The sequence below is a fragment of the Crotalus tigris genome, unplaced genomic scaffold, assembly GCF_016545835.1.
Source record: "Crotalus tigris isolate CLP2741 ecotype Arizona unplaced genomic scaffold, ASM1654583v1 scf7180000018504.2861643, whole genome shotgun sequence".
Classification (NCBI taxonomy): domain Eukaryota; kingdom Metazoa; phylum Chordata; class Lepidosauria; order Squamata; family Viperidae; genus Crotalus; species Crotalus tigris.
The window spans coordinates 2,497,128-2,515,805 of NW_024097043.1; the positions used below are offsets into that span (position 1 = coordinate 2,497,128).

Genomic DNA, 18,678 nt, shown 5'->3' on the forward strand with positions numbered 1-18,678 from the left:
AGAAGGAAGATAGCCATAGCCCTTAGACTTATATACCGCTTCATAGTGCCTTACTGCCCTCCCTAAGTGGTTTACAGAGTCAGTATATTGCCCCAAACAATCTGGGTCCTCATTTTACCAACCTCAGAAGGATGGAAAGCTGAGCAAACCTTGAGCCAGTCAGGGTCGAACTCCTGGCAATGGAATGCAGAGTTAGCCTGCAATTCTGCATTCGAACCACTGCGCCACTACATCCAAGATTGTTGGATATGTTCGCCACCTTGAGTTATTTGTAAAAATAATAAAGGTGGGATACAAATAAATAAACAAACGTTCAACAATTCTGTATCCCTACTTAAAACACTTCCAAAGTTTCTTTCATTCAACACAGCTGTTTCTTTCTTTCTTTTTTGGATACTTTCTTTCAAAAAAAACATTGCTAGGAGCAATTACCAAAACTTAACGTGTCAGGAGCTCCCTTGCCTCTTGCCTGTTTATCTGCCTACCCTCCATCCAAAACCTTTTTCTTGTCCACAAAATCAGAGGTTCAGATGATGGAGACATCCTAACTACCACTATTATGATTCTACACGATAAAAAAATAATTTCTCCAGCCTGAAGAAAAAAAACCCACTTTCCTCAGGAACATTGATCAATCCCAGCAAACATGCTCTGAAGCTTCAGTTCATTTAAGGTCTTTTCAAAGGAGCAGATTGGGAATTGTGGAAAGAAGATTAAATTTGCCAAGTCAAACGGAAGGCTAAGTAAGTTTGTTATATGGGCAATAGGCTTAGTTCTCATGAATGCAATCAAACCAGCTAATTTACATTGCACAAACACTAGTAGAGAAAATTATTTTTCTCCACTTTCTTTTACATACAAATGAATGGTAGGTTCTACCTATGGAACACGTTAATGCTTTACTTAAAATGTGCTTTTGTTTTGTTTAGGAAAAAAAAGCATGAGTTTTTACTCTAATTCTCTTTAAATCTCCTGAGTTTTCATTTCTTTTTTTCACTTTCTCTTCTTTCATTTAAAAGAGCCATAATTATTGTATTCAAAAATTTTCTTTTTATTATTTTTATCTCTGGATTTACTTTCAAGTCGGACTGAAGCTGCCTGCTTTGATTGTAAAAGTCACCAAAATTAGATCAAAACTGTAAAATAAACCTAACTGCAAACAAACAACTAATGATTGACAAAGTACTAACTAAGTAAAGATATTGTAGAATTAAGCCCTTTATTTATGCTTAACAAATTTGCTATGCTTAGTTCTCACTGGGCAGTAGACTGAAAGGATAGGAATCGTCAATTAATATTATACCGGAGAAGGATCGCATAACCAATATATGCTACTTACAGAGGTGTTCACTTGAAACTCAAGAACTTTGGCTACCTAATGAGAAGGAAGGACTCACTGGAGAAGGGCCTAACGCTGGGAAAGATTGAGGGCAATAGAAGAATGGGACGACAGAGAATGAGATGGCTGAATGGAGTCCCTGAAGCAGTAGGAGTGAGCTTAAATGGACTCCAGAAGATGGTAGAGGACAGGAAGGACTGAAGGAACGTTGTCCATGGGGTTGCGATGGGTTGGACACAACTTCGCAACTAACAACAACAACAATATCGGTGTTCAAGGGGGAAAAAGCAAGCCTAAGTTTCTACTAGACGAGATTATACAGCTGAATAATGTCTGCTTATAGGTCAGACTATTTGTGAACAATTATTGACAATAAATAACAAAATTAATGAGCTTAATACATCTTTCCAGCTTTATGCCCAAGGGCATTATGAGAGTCATTCCCACGTCACCTAAGGCAGTGAGAGTGAGCTTGAAGCAACAAAGGACAGAGGAAAAAAAATACACAAATCTGACTCCCACAAAGGGAAAAGACAAAGGAAAATCAGCATATGGCATACTCATTGAGAATCATATGAAAATAAACAGGAAGCCTCCTTTACAAGTTAGGGTTATTTTTTCCCAGCCAGCAGAGTAATTCCACAGAACAAAAGGAAGCACAGAAGGTGGAATTCTGAAAGATCTATTTTAAAAGGCTCTGTGGTGAAACTATAAGCACCCTATTGTTTAACAGAGATCCTCAACTTTTGGAGAAGATGAAGTGGAATCGTAATAGATTATTTACTTAGGGTTTCCCACCATTCAGTTCTCTCACATGTTTTGGGGGCTTACAGCAACCAACACAACAGAGGGCTAAAAAAAAGAGACAAATACAACCACTAACAAAACCAGTCTGCTGTGCCACAATCTAAGCACTGAATAAAGCTCACTTGTTCTCTAATACTTTCCTAAAGAGTCATTTTTATGAAATGAGGCTACTCACAAATGTTGGGGTGGTAGCCCTGTTCCTACTGTATTCTCTCTTTGAGTAAGAGTATCAGAAAGAGAATAAAAAGCACACAAAAAAACAAATACACAGAAATAAAAAATCTAAATATTTGGATCCATTGGTCTTCTGCTGTTCAGAAAGAGGCATGTTAGCTTCATGATTTTTCATATGTTCTTCTCCAAGCTGTTGCCTTGCCATCATTTTAACCTCCTCTCCCATCTTTTGTTTCCTACAGCAGTTTGAAAATGGTGAGCAATAGCAATAAGACTTATATTCCACTTCACAGTGCTTTACAGCAGGAGTCCCCAATCTGTGGGGCACGGCCCACTACTGGGCCGTGGCTTGCTGGTTACCAGGCCATGAAACAGGCTGGCCAGTGTGCACACATGTGTGCGCGCACTCACCCTCACTCGCGCTAGTGCTGCTGCCACTATGCAAATAGGGCACCGCTTGGCAAAAATGGGGCGGTGCTAGCGTCGTGTGGGCGCTAGCACCGCCCCATTTGCGTCACGTTTGTGTGTGCACATAAAATGCTTCCTCCTCCCTTTGCCTCCGGTCCACCAACAGAGAAAGGTTGGAGACCTCTGCTTTACAGCCCTCTGTGCAGTTTACAGAGTCAGCATATTGCCCCCCAAAATCTGGGTCCTCATTTTACTGACCTTGGAAGGATGGAAGGCTGAGTCAACCTTGAGCCTGTGAGAATTGAACTGTTGAACTGCTGGCAGCCGGCAGTAAGCAGAAGTAGCCTGCAGTTCTGCATTCTAACCACTGCGCCACCACAGCAGGTGGTGGACTCCAGATCTTAGCACAACTGTTGGTGATAGAGCAGTTTAGAACAGGGCTCTCCAAATTTGGCAACTTTTAAGACTTATGGACTCATGTCCCAGAATTCCCCAGCCAGCTTCTCCCAGAGCAAGTAGAAGAGGAGCAGAGAAAGGTTCTCCTATTGCTAACTACTTAGCCAAGCAAATAATGTTCTTCAATTGCTTTCTCTGTTCTGCCTCTTCTACCAGCTCTTTCCCTTGTTGCCCTTTTTAAACTTACTAGGCATGGCAAAGAAGCCTCATTGCCTCCACTCTAATGATTACTGAGTGCCTGAAAAGTAGAATAATACTCTTGAATCAAGGTTAATTCTTCATGATTATAAGGACACAACCATGCAGTTTCAGTAGAGAAGCAGTTTGCCACTTCCTTCTTCTGGAATGTCAACTAATGATCAGGCTCTTGGAGTTAGAAAGACATGATCAAAGATTTGGATGGTATGGATATTTGTGGTGGGATAAAGTCAAGGTTAATGTGGATTTTAAAAATCATTCTATTAGACATGCCATATGGGAATAGACAGAAATTCAGGTTGTATTTGAAAGCACCTTTGTGGCTCTCAGCACAAAAAGGGTTTTATAGATGAGAACTATCAGGCAAATAAAATAGCTAACTTATCATGAGATAGCAGAATTTGTCAAGGGGAATGGGATAGCTACAGCCATGACATCTTTTGGATTTCTTCCATCCATATACCAACAATAGCCTACCTGGTCAACCTCTGGGCCCAGCTAAGTTTGGTCAGTGGCAACGAAATCCACTGGCCCAGATTCTAGCCAGTTTCTGTTTTTATTTCCACTCAGAAAAGTTAACAGACAAATGCAAAAGTGCTAAGGGGGAGGAGGGTGGAGATGGCTGGCAGAATCACCAAACAAGTTTTTTAGATGTTGCATTGGGGATGATACACATGAAACATATCAGTTTGTTGTTGAGAAACATAAATGATTTTTTTCCAATAAGAATTTGAACTGATTACTGAGTTCACAAGAATCTACTGCTCAGATTCCCTGAATGGTAGTAGGCACTACCCTGATGGTAATATATAATACAGTTCATGTCATCCTCTCATATTAAATCATGCAAATTCTCTATATATGTGTCACTCAACAGCTCAGCATTACTACACACCATAATTCTGTGAAGGAGCGTTCATGTCTATTCTAAAGCTGTAAATCTAAGACAACTACTCTCTCTCGCGCCAATTAAGCATACAATAATTTCTTTTTTAAAAAACATAAACCATTTTCTTTCCAGTCCTTTACACATACCGGTACGCCTTTTCTAAAATTCAATATAAGTATTCCTTCCGAGAAATACAACAAAATGCACCTTCCAGTCCATAACATCAGTTTCACTGCAAATTTGCTTCTCATTCCAGAAAATCAGAATATGCAGGTATGTAGGTATGTAGGCATGTATCTATGTATATATTAAATCATTCAATTTCTATCCATCTCTGTCAATAACACTGGGTGGTTTAAAATTTAAAAAAAAAATATAATCAAAAATACTACAAACATTCAAACAATAGAAACAATAGAAACATCTAAAAGAAATACCCATAGCAGCTAAGATACTTGGCCAGTTAGCAATACAGCCAGGAAACAGGGCCCTTAACACATTCAGTGCCCCAGGCTTAGGACACAGCTATGGGTTTAGAGCCTTAGGAAAGGCTAATAGGATTGGGGTCATTGTAATCTCCAAAGGGAGGATGTTCCATAGAGCAGGGGAAAAAGCTAGTCTTCTAGTACCTGCCAGCCAACACTCTTTGATTGACAGGATCTGCAGTAATGCCCATTCTGCTACATATAGGTAGAGACTCTTGGGAAAAGGTGATTTCTCAGGTACCCCAGTCCCAAGACACATAGGACTTTAAAAGTAACCATTACTACCTTAAATTGCACCCAGAAACACACTGGTAACCAATGCTGCTCACGCAGAGGTGGTGTTATGTATGCCATGTACCTGGCACCATTTACTAACGCATTCTGCACCAGCTGAAGTTTCTGAATGATTTTCAGGGGTAGTCCTTTATAGAAAACTGATGACTGTCTTCAAAAGATCTTCAGAGTTTGAGAGACTTCCCACCCTCCACATTGCCACTGCCATCACCATGCAACCAAAAAAAGTTTGTATTAAAGTTTTCTTACCACTGAGTATAAGAAGCATGGGTTTTATTGTCTAACAACTGATTATCTTTCATCCAGTGCAGGTCAAGATCACAGTCGTTACTGAAAGGTAGCTGCACGGTGCAGTTCAGTGTTATTTGACTTTCCAAAGCTTGCTCCATAGTCACATTGCTAGAGGGATAAAGGAAGTGGGGGAGCATACTGCAAAGATCTGTTGGAAGAAAAAATACATATATTTTAAAAAGGGACTGAATTTCCAATTGCATTTCACAAATCCTCTACTGATTTTTTAGAGTTGGTTAATGGGTAAAGTTAAGTCTAGTTTGGTTGAGATCTGCATCCCTACCTCCCTTTGTCACACTGGTTTCCCTATCTCTTGGGGAAAATGATAGGTTTAGCTATATATGTCACAGTGTCCAGATTCTCAAGAAAACAAGTTCTTAAATTTTTAAAAAAAGGACATGGTGGAGGAGAAGGGGAGAGAAAATGTCTACACACAGTTCTAGGAAACAATAATAACTGTAAGTCTCACATTGATTATTAACTTTTTTATTAGCAGTAACTAAATTAGCATTAGTGCCTGTTCAGAATCCAATAAAGGTCACTCTCTAACTTGTTTATCCATAACATATGGATGGAATTTTTGCACATTTTTTTACTAGCTAGGAGATAAAATCTAGCTGATCTTAGCTAATCTGGAAAAAACTAAAGGAAATGCTCTGGTGGGATACTATCCAGAATTCCTAAGGCTGAGAAGTCTTTGTCTGTCTGTCCATCCATCCATCCATCCGAGATGGGTAAACAACCTCTACTGTCAAGAAATCTACAGTACAATAACCTATCCTTGAAAGTCAGACATTTTTTTTATAAACTGATGTTTACTTCCGAAACACACCCGTAACAAACAATGGGTTTGCATTGTTAATGCAGTCACTTAACATCTGTGTTTGCTTTAAGACTGCCATGTTTGCTGAATGACTATTGCAAAAAGATTGTAAAATTGTGTGCAGTTACATGACGATCCACTTAACAACCATCATGGCTCAATTATGGACATAAGTCAAGGACTACCTGCATTCTAAAATTTATCATATAAAACAGAAAGGATAAAAAGTCCCAAAGGTGCTTTTTTTTAACGGGGAAACTGGACTTTCTTGTTTTTCTTTGAAGACGTTTCCCCACCATCCAGTCAGAGCTGAAGAAGGTTCTTGGATGAGAAGTGAAATGTCTTCAAAGAAAAACAAGAAAATCCAGTTGCCTCATGAAAAAAGCACCTTTGGGATACCCAGCACCTGGATGACTGAGAATCTCCATAGACATAAAGGACAGAAAGGAACATTTGTCTTTTCCAACTACTCTTTTAACCGACAGTAAATAAAAGACTTTTACCACTTCAGTTTAGAGTTCAGCAACAATTTCTATATTATCAGTGCAATTTAAACTTTTTCTCTTTTTAGCAGCACCTCCATAACAATAGATTATTCTTCAGTTGTTTTTTAACTGCACAAATTAGTTTGCAATCTGTTTTTAGAACTATTTATGTTACCCTAAGTACAATATAAAAGCAATGAAGAGCTTAAAGAAGCTCTACAAACTTGTGTCTTTTCACAAACAGATGTCAATTTCTATACGTTTTCTACTTCAACACACAAAACAAGCTAGAAATAAATAATACGGCCAACAGAATGCTGTTGCCAAAAACAGACATGTTGCATCTTCCTTTCTTCATGAAGTAGGTCTCCATAAGGAAACTTAAGGAATTCAGTAACATAGTGAAATTCACTCACTGCTGCAAAGAGAGCCAAAGAAGCGGGATCAGGTAGGAAAACTCATTATACAATGAGAAAAGCTAAGCCAAGACCTGTTTTTTGGTAAGGTACAGATCAGCTATGAAATCTTCTAAGAGCTAAAATTAGACGGAAAACTGATCTCTTTCAAAACACCTGCTTCTCCTAGGTTTAGGAAACATGGCTGCCCTCAAAGCAAAATGGTCACTTCTCTCATTTCTTGTACTCACCCGCCATGGTCCAGCTGAATAATAAAGGAGATATTTCTTTGATTGTTCAAGTAGAGGGTACAGGTGTAGTTGCTACATCATTTGCCCTGGGATACTCAAAAGGTGAGGTATGCAGTTGTATTCTGCAGTGTGCTGTGCAGGTGGCTGAAGGAGGAGGAAGAGGTGTTAAACTTGTAGCAATCTTAACTCCACTAGACGCTGAAGTCAGAGGCAGACTGAAGCAGTTGATTATCCAGGGGGCAGAACAAATGATTAACAGACACTTGTTGGATCCAAATGCTCTGATCATACAAGTGATCTGGGTCCATGCAGAATAAATCAGAAGCTTATGAAACCATCCAAGAAATTAGTTAGTAATAAAGCATTATCAGTTAAAGAACAGCTGCTATATTCTTACGCTGTAGAATCCAGCCATACCTTTACAGCAAGTAAAACACAACCAACTCCCTAAAACGGGGGGGGGGAGCTATGGCCCCTTTATAACCTGTGGACCAACTCCCAGAATTCAACCCCATGCATGGCTGGCTCAGGAATTCTGGGAGCTGAAATCCACAAGTCGTACAGGGGCCATAGTTGTCCATCCCTGCCCTAAATATCCCATTCATTTGCTTTTTATAGGAGTTACTTAGCAACAAAACTAGAACAGAACAGTCATCGTGAGCAGAATATATCATAACTTTAACTACATATATAGATATCAGATTAGTAAAATGGATTGTGCCACAGGTTCTGTCGGTCTTTAAGTCAATGTTAAATAGCAATATTCTCTTAACACTGGTGTTTCTACACATGAATATATTGCCAGCTCATGAAGAAGAGATTGGACAACCTTTTGTCTGGAATGGTATAAGATCTCCAAGGTCCCTTCCAACCCTGTTATTCTATGTTCCAAATTTCAGAACATAGACTAGGGGTAGGCAACCTTGGCTCTTTTATGACTCATGGACTTCAACTCCCAGAATTCCTGAGCCAGCATGGCTGGCTCAGGAATTCTGGGAGTTGAAGTCCATGAGTCATAAAAGAACCAAAATTGCCTACCCCTGGACTACACAAAAGCTACCTATGATTTTTTTTCTACTGTTCCCTTTACAACATTTCCCCAAGATACATACACTGATTCTGGGAAAAATAAAGGAAAACAAGGGTTCTCCAGTAGGAAGCAAAAATATGTTTGAAGATAGATAGGAAATTTTTTTTTTAAAAAAAACCTGTACTGGCAGCATTCTCTGATTATTTTTAGATCTGGACTTCTTCTTTTCTTCTTTTCTCCTCCTCCTCCTCCTCCCCCCCCCTTACTACTAAGAGTGTCAAAGGACAAGATCAAATTACAAATCCTTGCTTCTGCTAGTTTTGCACATGGAAATCAGCAGGTATAAACAAAAATTGTAATGTAAGAGGGACCTGAGGCTACTATAAATTGTCTACTTAAAACAGAATATTAAATGTTGCCAAACTCAGTGGGACATATGCCAAATAGAGAAACACACAGTCCACTTGTTTGCTCTCTCATAAGCAGAACTAGTCTATAAAGATCATCTACCTTTGGACTTCAACTGCAGAATTCCTGAGCCAGCATGGTTGGTTCAGGAATTCTGGGAGTTGAAATCTACAAGTCTTAATCTAATTAACCCTAATCTACAGAGTTGTCCTGCCATTTAGTTTCATGTCATGATTTTTTTCTTCTATTCAAAATCTACAAATGAAAAAAAAAAGGCAAGGACTTTACCATTCTAAGGAAGCTTATTTCATTGTAATGGCTGTGTTGAGCACCTACTGCCATGTTAATATGCTGCATTTATATGTTGGTTAAAGTCTTCTCCCCCTGATTGGGAACAGGCTGCCTGCAGAAGTTCTGTTCTTTTAGCTTATATAAGTGAACCTGTATAGCACGTTTGCACATTCCCATAGGGAAGCTTGCAAACTCATATTTGAATAGGCATGTTTATATTTTTGATAGAATATTTCTTGAACAGTTTAATTCTTTCCAGATCTCTTTTACAGCACTTAACTTTACAAAGTGGCTATCTATTAAGAAAATCTCATAAATGGAGATTAAGAGCTAGAATTACCTGGTTTGAAAGAAAAATCACTATTCATAGATTATATACATTTCCTTTTTTTTCCACTTCTGGTTTACATATCAACGGAGAAACCTCCAAAGCATGTTTGACTAGATCTTTAGAGTAACTGATCAGAGATTAGAATTACAGACCTTATTTTATCAGCCCAATTATTGCTATTGACAACACTCTTTAGCCCAGGCATTCTTTGGGTGATGAATTCAATCTGGTCCTAGAAGACAATCTAGAAAAGTCCTCATGGGATACAAACTCATTGATTTCATGCTGAGAGTATGAGGCTATTACTGAGAAGCTCCTATTTTTAGTACTTACTAGCTTCATTTTGACCGATGGCTAGCAAAAGAGTGAATAGAATAGAACAGAGCTGGAAGGGATTTTGGAGGTCTTCTAGTCCAACCCCCTGCTCAAGCAGGAGAACCTATACCATCTCAGACAAGTGACTGTCTAGCTTCTTCTTAAAAATCTCCAGTGATAGCGCGCCCACGATTTGTGAAGGCAAACTGTTTCACTGTTTAATTGTCCTCACTGTTAGGAAAGTTCTCCTTAATTCCAGGTTGCTTCTCTCTTTGATCAGTTTCCAACCATTGTTTTTTGTCCTGCCCTCTGGTAGTTTGGAGAATAATTTGACCCCCCACTTCTTTGTGGTAGCCTCTCAAATACTGGAATATTGCTATCATGTCACCCGTTTCTTCTTTTCTTTAGACTAGCCAAACCCAAGTCCTGCAGCTGTTCTTCATATGTTTTAGTCTCCAGACCTTTGATCATCTTAGCTGCTCTTCTTTGAATTTATTCCAAGGTCTCAACATCTTTTTTGTAGTATTGTGACCAAAACTGGTATTCCAGGTGTGGTCTCACTAGGGTTTTATAAAGCAGTATTAGCTTTTTTGGCGGCGGCTGTACACTGCTGGCTCATAGTCAAGTGATCGTCCACTAGGACTCCAAGGTTCCTCCATAGTTACTGTTTTTGAGCTAGGTCTCATCTAATCTGTACTTATAGCTTTGATTTTTCCTGCCTAAGTGTAAAACTTTGCTTTTCTACACATTAAAACTCATTTTGTTGGATAGGGCCCATTGTTCAAGTTTGTCTAAATCTTTCTGAATCCAGAGCTTGTTTTCTGGACTACCTTTTAAGAGAGGACCTCCATAACAAATCTTTATACCTAGCTAGATTTGTTCATATGGACGCAGATAGTCCTTCAGATAACCTGGTCCTAAATACATTTTATGGTTAGAGTTAGATTTCAAATTGGGTCCAGAAGATGGACAGCTAATATAAATAGCACAAAACGTAAAATGTGCCCGCTCAATGTTTTAGTAGCTACATTTTAAACCAGCTACCCTTTCTAAACCTTCTTTAATGAGCACTTTGCACTGTCATACAAGTTCTGCCAATTTCTGAAACATTCCTCCAAGTAACTGAACTTAAGGTCAGAGCCCAAAGCAATTAATGACAAAGGTAGCTTAAGTAGAAAGGCGGAGGGGGGGGGGGAGGAGAGAGAGAGAAAGAGAGAGAGAGAGAGAGAGAGAGAGAGAGAGAGAGAGAGAGAGAGAGAGAGAGAGAGAGAGAGAGAGAGATGTGTAATGAGAAAGAACACTCTGTTAACCTTCAGCTCACTAGATAGCTCAAAGAATGGAGAAATGAATAGAGAACAATGTGACTACAGCCTCCACACAAAAGCAAATGAAAACAAGATTACTTTATCTCACAGGCCCAGCCTTACAATTAGGTAGAAAGAACTGGCTGCCTTTAAGTGACAGAAGCTGGGAGCAGAAGGTGATAGCCCTCTTGACCCTCTCAACACTTCCCCCTTTCTATTCCTTTCTATTCTTATTTGCCTAAGTTGATGTTTTTGTGTCAACAATCACAGCTTTCTTTTGTCACTTAGTATCTTCGCCAATATGTCACAACGCCCAAACATCCACCGTGCCAGGCAACAACAGTTTTCCATCAATGAATGAGACTGCATATGTTGGCTGTCCTGGCAAGCAGGATTTATCCATGACTAAGAAGCCCTGTACATCAGCAAATATACAGGTAGTCCTCTACTTACAACAGTTTGCTTAGTGACCATTCAAAAATTACACCAGCACTGGAAAAAGTGACTTATGACTGCTTTTCACAATTACGAATATTGTAGCATCTCCCTGGTCATATGATCAAAATTCAGATGCTTGGCAACTAACTCATATTTGTTGAAGGAAAAGTCTTCATCAGGGGCAGGAGCAGAGCAGGAGGGGCAGGGGCAGTTTTTGGGCACTCAGTCTCTAAAAGGTTCGCCATCACTGTCCTAGCTGATGAACATATTAGAAGCAGCCAAATACTGAGTCAGTATTTTTGTATTAAATATAATTCATGTGTACTGCAAATTCTAGCAATTCTGTAATGCATTATGCAAGTTTGCTTGATAAGCAGGTTTTTTTAGATGACCATCCAATAAAACAGTGATGGCAAACCGTTTAGAGGCTACCACTAAACTATCACTAAAGTCATATGGCCACCTCTGATTAACTGCAAATATACGTACAGGTAGTCCTCGACTTACGCTCACAATTGAGCCCAACATTTCTGTTACTAAGCGAGACAATTGAGTTTTGCCTCATTTTACAACCTTTCTTGCCACAATTGTTAAGTGAATCACTGCAGGTGTTAAGTTAGTAACACGGGGTTGTTAAGTGAATCTGGCTTCCCCATTAACTTTGCTCATCGTAAAATCGCAAAAGGGGAATCACATGAACCTGAGACACTGCAACCGTCATAAAGATGAGTCAGTTGCCAAGTGTCTAAATTTTGATAACGTGACCATGGTGATGTTACAATGGTCATGTGAAAAATAGTCATAAGTCACTTTTTCATTGCCGTGGTAACTTAGAATGGACACTAAACAAACTGTTGTAAGTCATACACTACCTGCATTCTTCCCTTCCCAAACTTCTAGCAATCTTTCTAGAAAGGTAATTAGCAGCAATACATGAAATGGAAAACAAAAAACAAACTAATTGCATCACAAATAAAATCATAGTGTGTTAGGAAACAAACGCTGAGTCTATTCAGTCAATCACCTATGTCTGTAATGAGCACTGTACTAAGAGAAAAACAGACTCTCCTGTCTATCCCGAGCAGATAGCTCTAGGCCAGTGGTGGCGAACCTATGGCACGGGTGCCAGAGGCGGCACTCAGAGCCCTCTCTGTGGGCACATGCGCTGTCACCCCAGTCATAGGTCTTCAGCTGGGTTTTATAAAACCTTTTCACTTTAGGCCTCCAGTGCTGTGTACAAAAAAAAAAAAGTTCAATCAATCAATTTCTCGGGAAAAAAAAGATCGTGCAAAGTTGGAACTGATTGAACTTTTTAGTCCCACCCAGTCTGCTATTACCACGCAGCCACGCCCAGCCAATGGGCCACGCCCAGCCAATGGGCCACGCCCAGCCAATGGGCCACGCCCAGCCAATGGGCCACACCCACCCGGCACCCAAGGATGCATAAGTGGGTTTTGGGTTGCAGTTTGGGCACTCAGTCTCTAAAAGGTTCGCCATCACTGCTTTAGGCATTCTCCACAAAGGCCTTCTTCACTCTGTGCTTGACTACAGTAATTGGCTTGTGGAGGTCAAATAGGATTTCTGAAGCTCTCTGCACCCAACAAAAGAAACTTCAAGCCAAAGTAGAGAGAAGTCAGCCACAGTCCACTACCAGGAACTCTATCAGAAAAGTGGTAATATCTGACAGTGGAGAGAATTTCAGAAAAAAACCCCAGCAGCAAATGAGTAACAATATTCTTTATAAATTAGGCAGCTCGTAATAAAAAAAATCACTTTGACAAATCTTCTCATAGGAAAGGAACAGTACCAGGAAAAAAGTCCCCTGTTAGGAAGCCATGACACTAATATTCCTAGCTGTGGGAAGCAATGATTGAAATAGGTCTGTTTAAAACAAAGTTCAAAATAGGGCCTTAAGTATACTAACAATATTTTTACACGCAGAGCATAACTTCCAAAAAGAGATGTCTACTATGCCTTCATAAAGGACAGACAGCTGGGTCAAATAATAAGAACTGCAAGGAAAGGTATCTTGGCTAGAGCACATAACAAGGAAGGGGATGGAAATTAGTCTAATGGCATGTCTTTATTGTAAGATCCAGGCTATTCATCTTTAAAATTCAAATATAACTATTTCCCTTATATTCACCCCTCCACTACCACTAGTGGAGCAGCAGCAACAGCTTCCTTACCTTAAGAAATTACTGTTCTTTTCTATCTACCCCCTCTAGCAAGACAGAAAGTCAAGAGGACAAATGAAACAGACCAAACAGAGAAAGTTCACAATCATTTTAACTTATTCATGAAAAACATTTTGCAAATTGGAGAAGAGAGTGAGAAGCATTACCTTTCTAGGGCTTCCCCTCCACTTCTAGAGGCAAGACAGATATCTTCAAAAGACTGAATTCTTGTGTGCCCTTGCTGTACACTCCTTTATTGCCACAATTTTAATCATATGATTGTCCAACAGACCGGCTTTGCCAGTTAAGTCTTCTCCCCTTTTTAATGACCTTGTGCCCTTCTTTAATGATTTGTTCTTTTTCTCTGTCCCCAATCACAATCCTCCAAGCCTGCACTTCAGAGAGTCAGGACCTCCTCCTTGCTATCATTGCTCCTCCCATTTTTCCACCTGCAGATCAGAAAATGGAACTTAAATATTTCAAAAAAACAATAAAAGCTACTCAACCTGTTGGTAGCAATCAAGCATTCAAGTAGTAGAAGCTTACTCAATAGCTATGAAACAAGTTTCTCAATAGCTCTGCAGTTGTGCAGACTGCAGCTTTATAACACTGGGTCAGCCAATTTTCCTGAAACTTGGCAAGGGTTATTCTGAAGCAGTTAACATAAATAAAAAAAAAAGACAAAAAGAAAGAAAATATCCCAAGGAATAACATAGAAAATTAACAAACAAAAACACTAAGAAATGCTTCTATGTAAAAGAAAACTTTACAAAATAAGCAACATTATTACATAACAGTGGTTCTCAACCTTTTTAATGCCGCGACCCCCAACCGGTCGTAAGTTGAGGACTACTCAACCAGTCGTAAGTCGAGGACTACTCAACTGGTGCAGCACCATTTGCAGAATGGGACTTTTGGCAGGCTCAGCAGGGCAGAGAAAGCCTGGACAATTCCTATTGGCTTTGGAAAGCCAATAGAATTAGACTCTATTCAAGAGAGTCTATTCTATTGGCTTTCAAAAGCCAATAGAATAAAATGGAGTAGCACCGCTAAGGAAAAGGGGGAAAAAATGGCGGACTGCGTTGTTTGGCGACCCCCGTGAAATGGTCGTTCGACCCCAAATGGGGTCCCGACCCACAGGTTGAGAACCACTGTTACATAACAATTACTAAATAATATTGTGTCCAACAGTGGTAATACAGCTGAATTATTTATATCCAAATTTCTCCCCTCTATTTTGCATGCACCATAATAAACACATCTGTAAGTTCAGCGCCCTGAGAAAGTGCTCTATGAGCAACAGCTTAATTTTGGGAGAAATCCACTAAGAAAGTGAAATTCTCTCTCACAGAAGCTTTTGTATTTCAAATATAATTTTGGAAAAACTGACAGACCCACTGTCTTGTATTCAGATTACCTGATTAAAATTGCCACCGTATCTAAGCTTACACAAAAGATAGTTATCATTCCTTAGTCACTAAATGTAAATAGCAAGAAACTGTTTACTCTGTTAACAGATACCTTATCTATGTTAAATGTTTCCAACTGAAAATCCCAAAATAATCCACTGCTGTACATGAAAGTGTGTTCATCTGTTCAAAAAAAAAAAAAAAAAAGCAAATGTGAACAGAGTGTATCTTGAAAAAGGGGAAAGCAGAGGAAGCATTTTGATAAAATTGTGTCTCATAACAAACTGCATTCTCATGGGAGCCATTTTGAAACAGGACACGTTTTCCCATATTTCTATTAGAGCAGTGGTTCTCAACCTTTATAATGCCGTGACCCCCAACCGGTCGTAAGTTAAGGACTACTCAACTGGTGCAGCACCATTTGCAGAATGGGACTTTTGGCGGGCTTAGCAGGGCAGAGACAGCCTGGACAATTCCTATTGGCTTTTGAAAGCCAATAGAATTAGACTCTATTCAAGAGAGTCTATTCTATTGGCTTTCAAAAGCCAATAGAATAAAAGGGAGTAGCACAGCTAAGAAAAAGGGGAAAAAAATGGCGGACTGCGTTGTTTGGCGACCCCTGTGAAATGGTCGTTCGACCCCAAATGGGGTCCCAACCCACAGGTTGAGAACCACTGTATTAGAGTATCTATAACATGTTGTCAAAATTACAGCTATGCAAAACCAGCCCTAAAAGGTTGACGGTCCTGAATCTCAAGTGAAGGTAGATCTTGTAATTTTCAGTTGTATCAAAATTATGTTTCAACAAATCCATTTGATAACAGGCCTGTAGTCTTTAATGTTGCTGATCAATAATTGGCAAAAAAAAAACTACAATAACTTTTGGAATACTTTGTACTCTAATTGTGAATAGCAGTTAAAAAGTGTTCATTGTTCTTTCTTCGTGTAAAATGCCAGGTATCCAGTATGATCACTGAGCAATTCTTTTTTTTACTTTAGAAAGCTTTAGAAATCAGGTGCCACAATGCACATTTAATACTGTTTGGTTGTATAATCCTAAAATAAATTCCCAGAGTCACTGTTACAAGATAGGCAGCCATATAAATTGATTAAATAATTTTAAAAAACTTAAAAGCAATAGTGCAAGTAATTTAACAAAAACTGAGACTCTAATCAAAATTATCAGTACCCAAGTGCTGTTCATTTCAATAAGAAGTTATGAGGTTTTTTTGTAATTTTAAACATACACACTTAAGAGTATCCTTATGCATTGCAGGATGCTGTCAAAGAATATTAAGCACACTCTATAAAATCTTTTCAAAACTATTTGAAGTATCACTGTAATCAGTTTAACTTGCTTTCATAGAAATCTGATAAGAATTTAAATGTACTTTCCTTCTCTTCCTCTCACTCTCCCCTTCCAGTAATTTGAATATTTCATGGATAAATGTCAACACAATCTTATTCAATCTTAATGTATTAAAAAATACATTACATTTTGTCAGTAAAACATACTTTGGAAATAAGCATTTTTAAGATTGTAGACAGCAGCTACACTAATCTAATCTACACTAATCTAGAAGCAAGCCTCAATGAAATGAGTGGGAATAACTTCCAAGTATTTTAGGAAATTATGCCTTGTCTAGGAATTCCAAGATTCTTCAGATTAAAGTAGGTTTCTGATTCAAATCCTCCTCCCATTTAATTGCATTGGATAACAAGAGACTGAGATGTAATGCTTATATATGAGGAGATAAATTCCAAAATATAGCATGAACATCTTCAGTATATAACTCAATATAAATTATTTTCCATCTAAATTGTTTTGTTGGAGATTTTTTTCTATTACAAAAACAGATCAATGTTTATTGGAGACGATGATTCCAATATCCCAACTAGTTTGCCAGATGTATTTTGTTCTAGGGAGGCTGAAGTTCTTCACACAGGAATACAAAAGCAGGGCTCTTTCCTTCTCCTAATGGAAGAATCCTTATCCCCGCTCCTGAAATCCATCATTTTTTCTTGCAAAGCAGAGAAATGGGCCAGAGAAGTAGACGTGATACTTTAATTCATTCAACCAACCTCTTTCAGGCAGTTTAACCGACGTTATACCAAAGGTAACTTCCTGCTAACTGAAGCCAATACTTTGAGTTGCTGTTACAGGCAGGAGTCTTCATTATCTTCTTTGTTGCTAGGGAAAACTGTGCCCGGCGCTTAGGTAAGTAGGTCATGGGGCAGTTCCTCATATCTTTTATGGCAAAGCATTCTGGGTAATGTAGTTCGGCAGTTCCCACAGTCGACATTCTTTGCGCGAAAGAACTACAGCTCCTAGCATGCACTGGTCATGCACACCTGAGTAAGGTAAACGTGTTATATTTACTCAGGGTGTATCACACAGGTGCCCGAACTGATAGGGAGAGTCTGGTATTGATCTAAGGTGTTGCTTGCTGGAATTTTAATCCTGTGCTTTGTTCTCGGAGATTAAGCATGTAATTTACTGGGCCTTTCCCCCCCCCCCCGAAGTAAATGTTTATGGGGTTAAGCTAAACTGCTAAAGCGATGGTAGTGGGCTTTGGAAAGTTCATTTAGAGCAGATATATAGAATAATTTTATTGAAGGATGAGTTTAGCACTGTTTCCTCTCAGCACATGTGAAGGGCAAGATTTGACTACCATTTGGCTTTATTTGGGGCCTCTAGACTTAGAGATGCAGGCAGTTGCTCACTTACATAAATATGCTACTAAATGAAGGATGTACTTTAAAATGTCCTTGCATTAAAACTGCCAATCAATGCTACTTAAATAGTAAAAGAAATATTCCTGCTTAAATATTTAACAATCTGCAGAGTCAGGAAAATGAACTAAGATCATAAGAACATTGTATCATCATTTGGGTTTCTGGTGCTTTTGTCTTTCTGAAAGAAATATAGGGTGCAGGTGAATGGGACCTGGCTTTTCCTTTTTGTTGTAGAGCATGAGTGTCAAACTGCATGCAGAGGCCGCGCCCACCCAGCTCCAGCAATGCAAAAAAAGTCGTGATATGTGACACAGCGAGTTTGACACCTGAGTTATAGAGTTTGATGCAAACTGCTTTGAAATAATGGAAGATGCTGTTAGAGTGGGACAGAAATATTTTTTTCTTATTCCCAAAGATATTGCAACAAATGTGTTTTCTGCTGGACAGTACATTGCAGAACCAAGCAATTATAATTTCTCTCCCTCCCTTTTTGGAGTTCAGCTTGACCCATGATGGTGATTTCCTCTTCCATTACCCATTTTTCAAGAATGTTTGCCATATTTTGGGGGGTTTGCTTGTGTCAAAAGTATTTCATATATTAAGCTAAGATATAGAGTTTTTCTGGTCAACGGTTGCTTTTGTCTTCTGGCATGTTGGACATACTTTAAACCACAGACTTCATCAAATAAGGCAAGAAAAATGTGACATAACTACTCTTGAATATGTGAGTATGATTACCTCCCAGATATATAATTTTCCAATCTATTACATAAAAAAATATTCAGTAACTTTTCAAGAATGTTTAATGATCCATGGGCTTCACTTCCATTATCCAATCACTGTATAACTTTGGCACTAGCCTTTCTGAAAATATGTTTTATTAAAACCAGAGTGCTAAATGTCCTGTCCATCGCAAGTATAGAAACAGTTAGCCTTCCCCAATG

At 39.0% G+C, this 18,678-nt stretch overlaps 1 protein-coding gene across 4 annotated transcripts in view; it reads right to left on the bottom strand.

Annotated features, from left to right (window-relative positions):
• Positions 1-17,224, bottom strand: part of SIGIRR (single Ig and TIR domain containing) — a 45,288-nt gene extending 28,064 nt beyond the window's left edge. The window contains exons 1-5 of one of the 4 annotated variants that reach the window (XM_039353245.1): positions 17,081-17,218; positions 15,111-15,181; positions 13,757-14,038; positions 7,296-7,439; positions 5,300-5,489 (exon numbers count right to left, since the gene is read on the bottom strand). In XM_039353245.1, coding sequence (XP_039209179.1) covers positions 5,300-5,489; positions 7,296-7,302 — 197 coding nt within the window. In that variant the 5' untranslated portion in view covers positions 7,303-7,439; positions 13,757-14,038; positions 15,111-15,181; positions 17,081-17,218. Of the gene's footprint in view, positions 1-122; positions 260-5,299; positions 5,490-7,295; positions 7,440-13,756; positions 14,039-15,110; positions 15,182-17,080 lie in introns of those variants that run through there. The other 3 variants (XM_039353246.1, XM_039353247.1, XM_039353248.1) reach the window with 3 other exon arrangements.
• Positions 17,225-18,678: the final 1,454 nt, after the last annotated feature.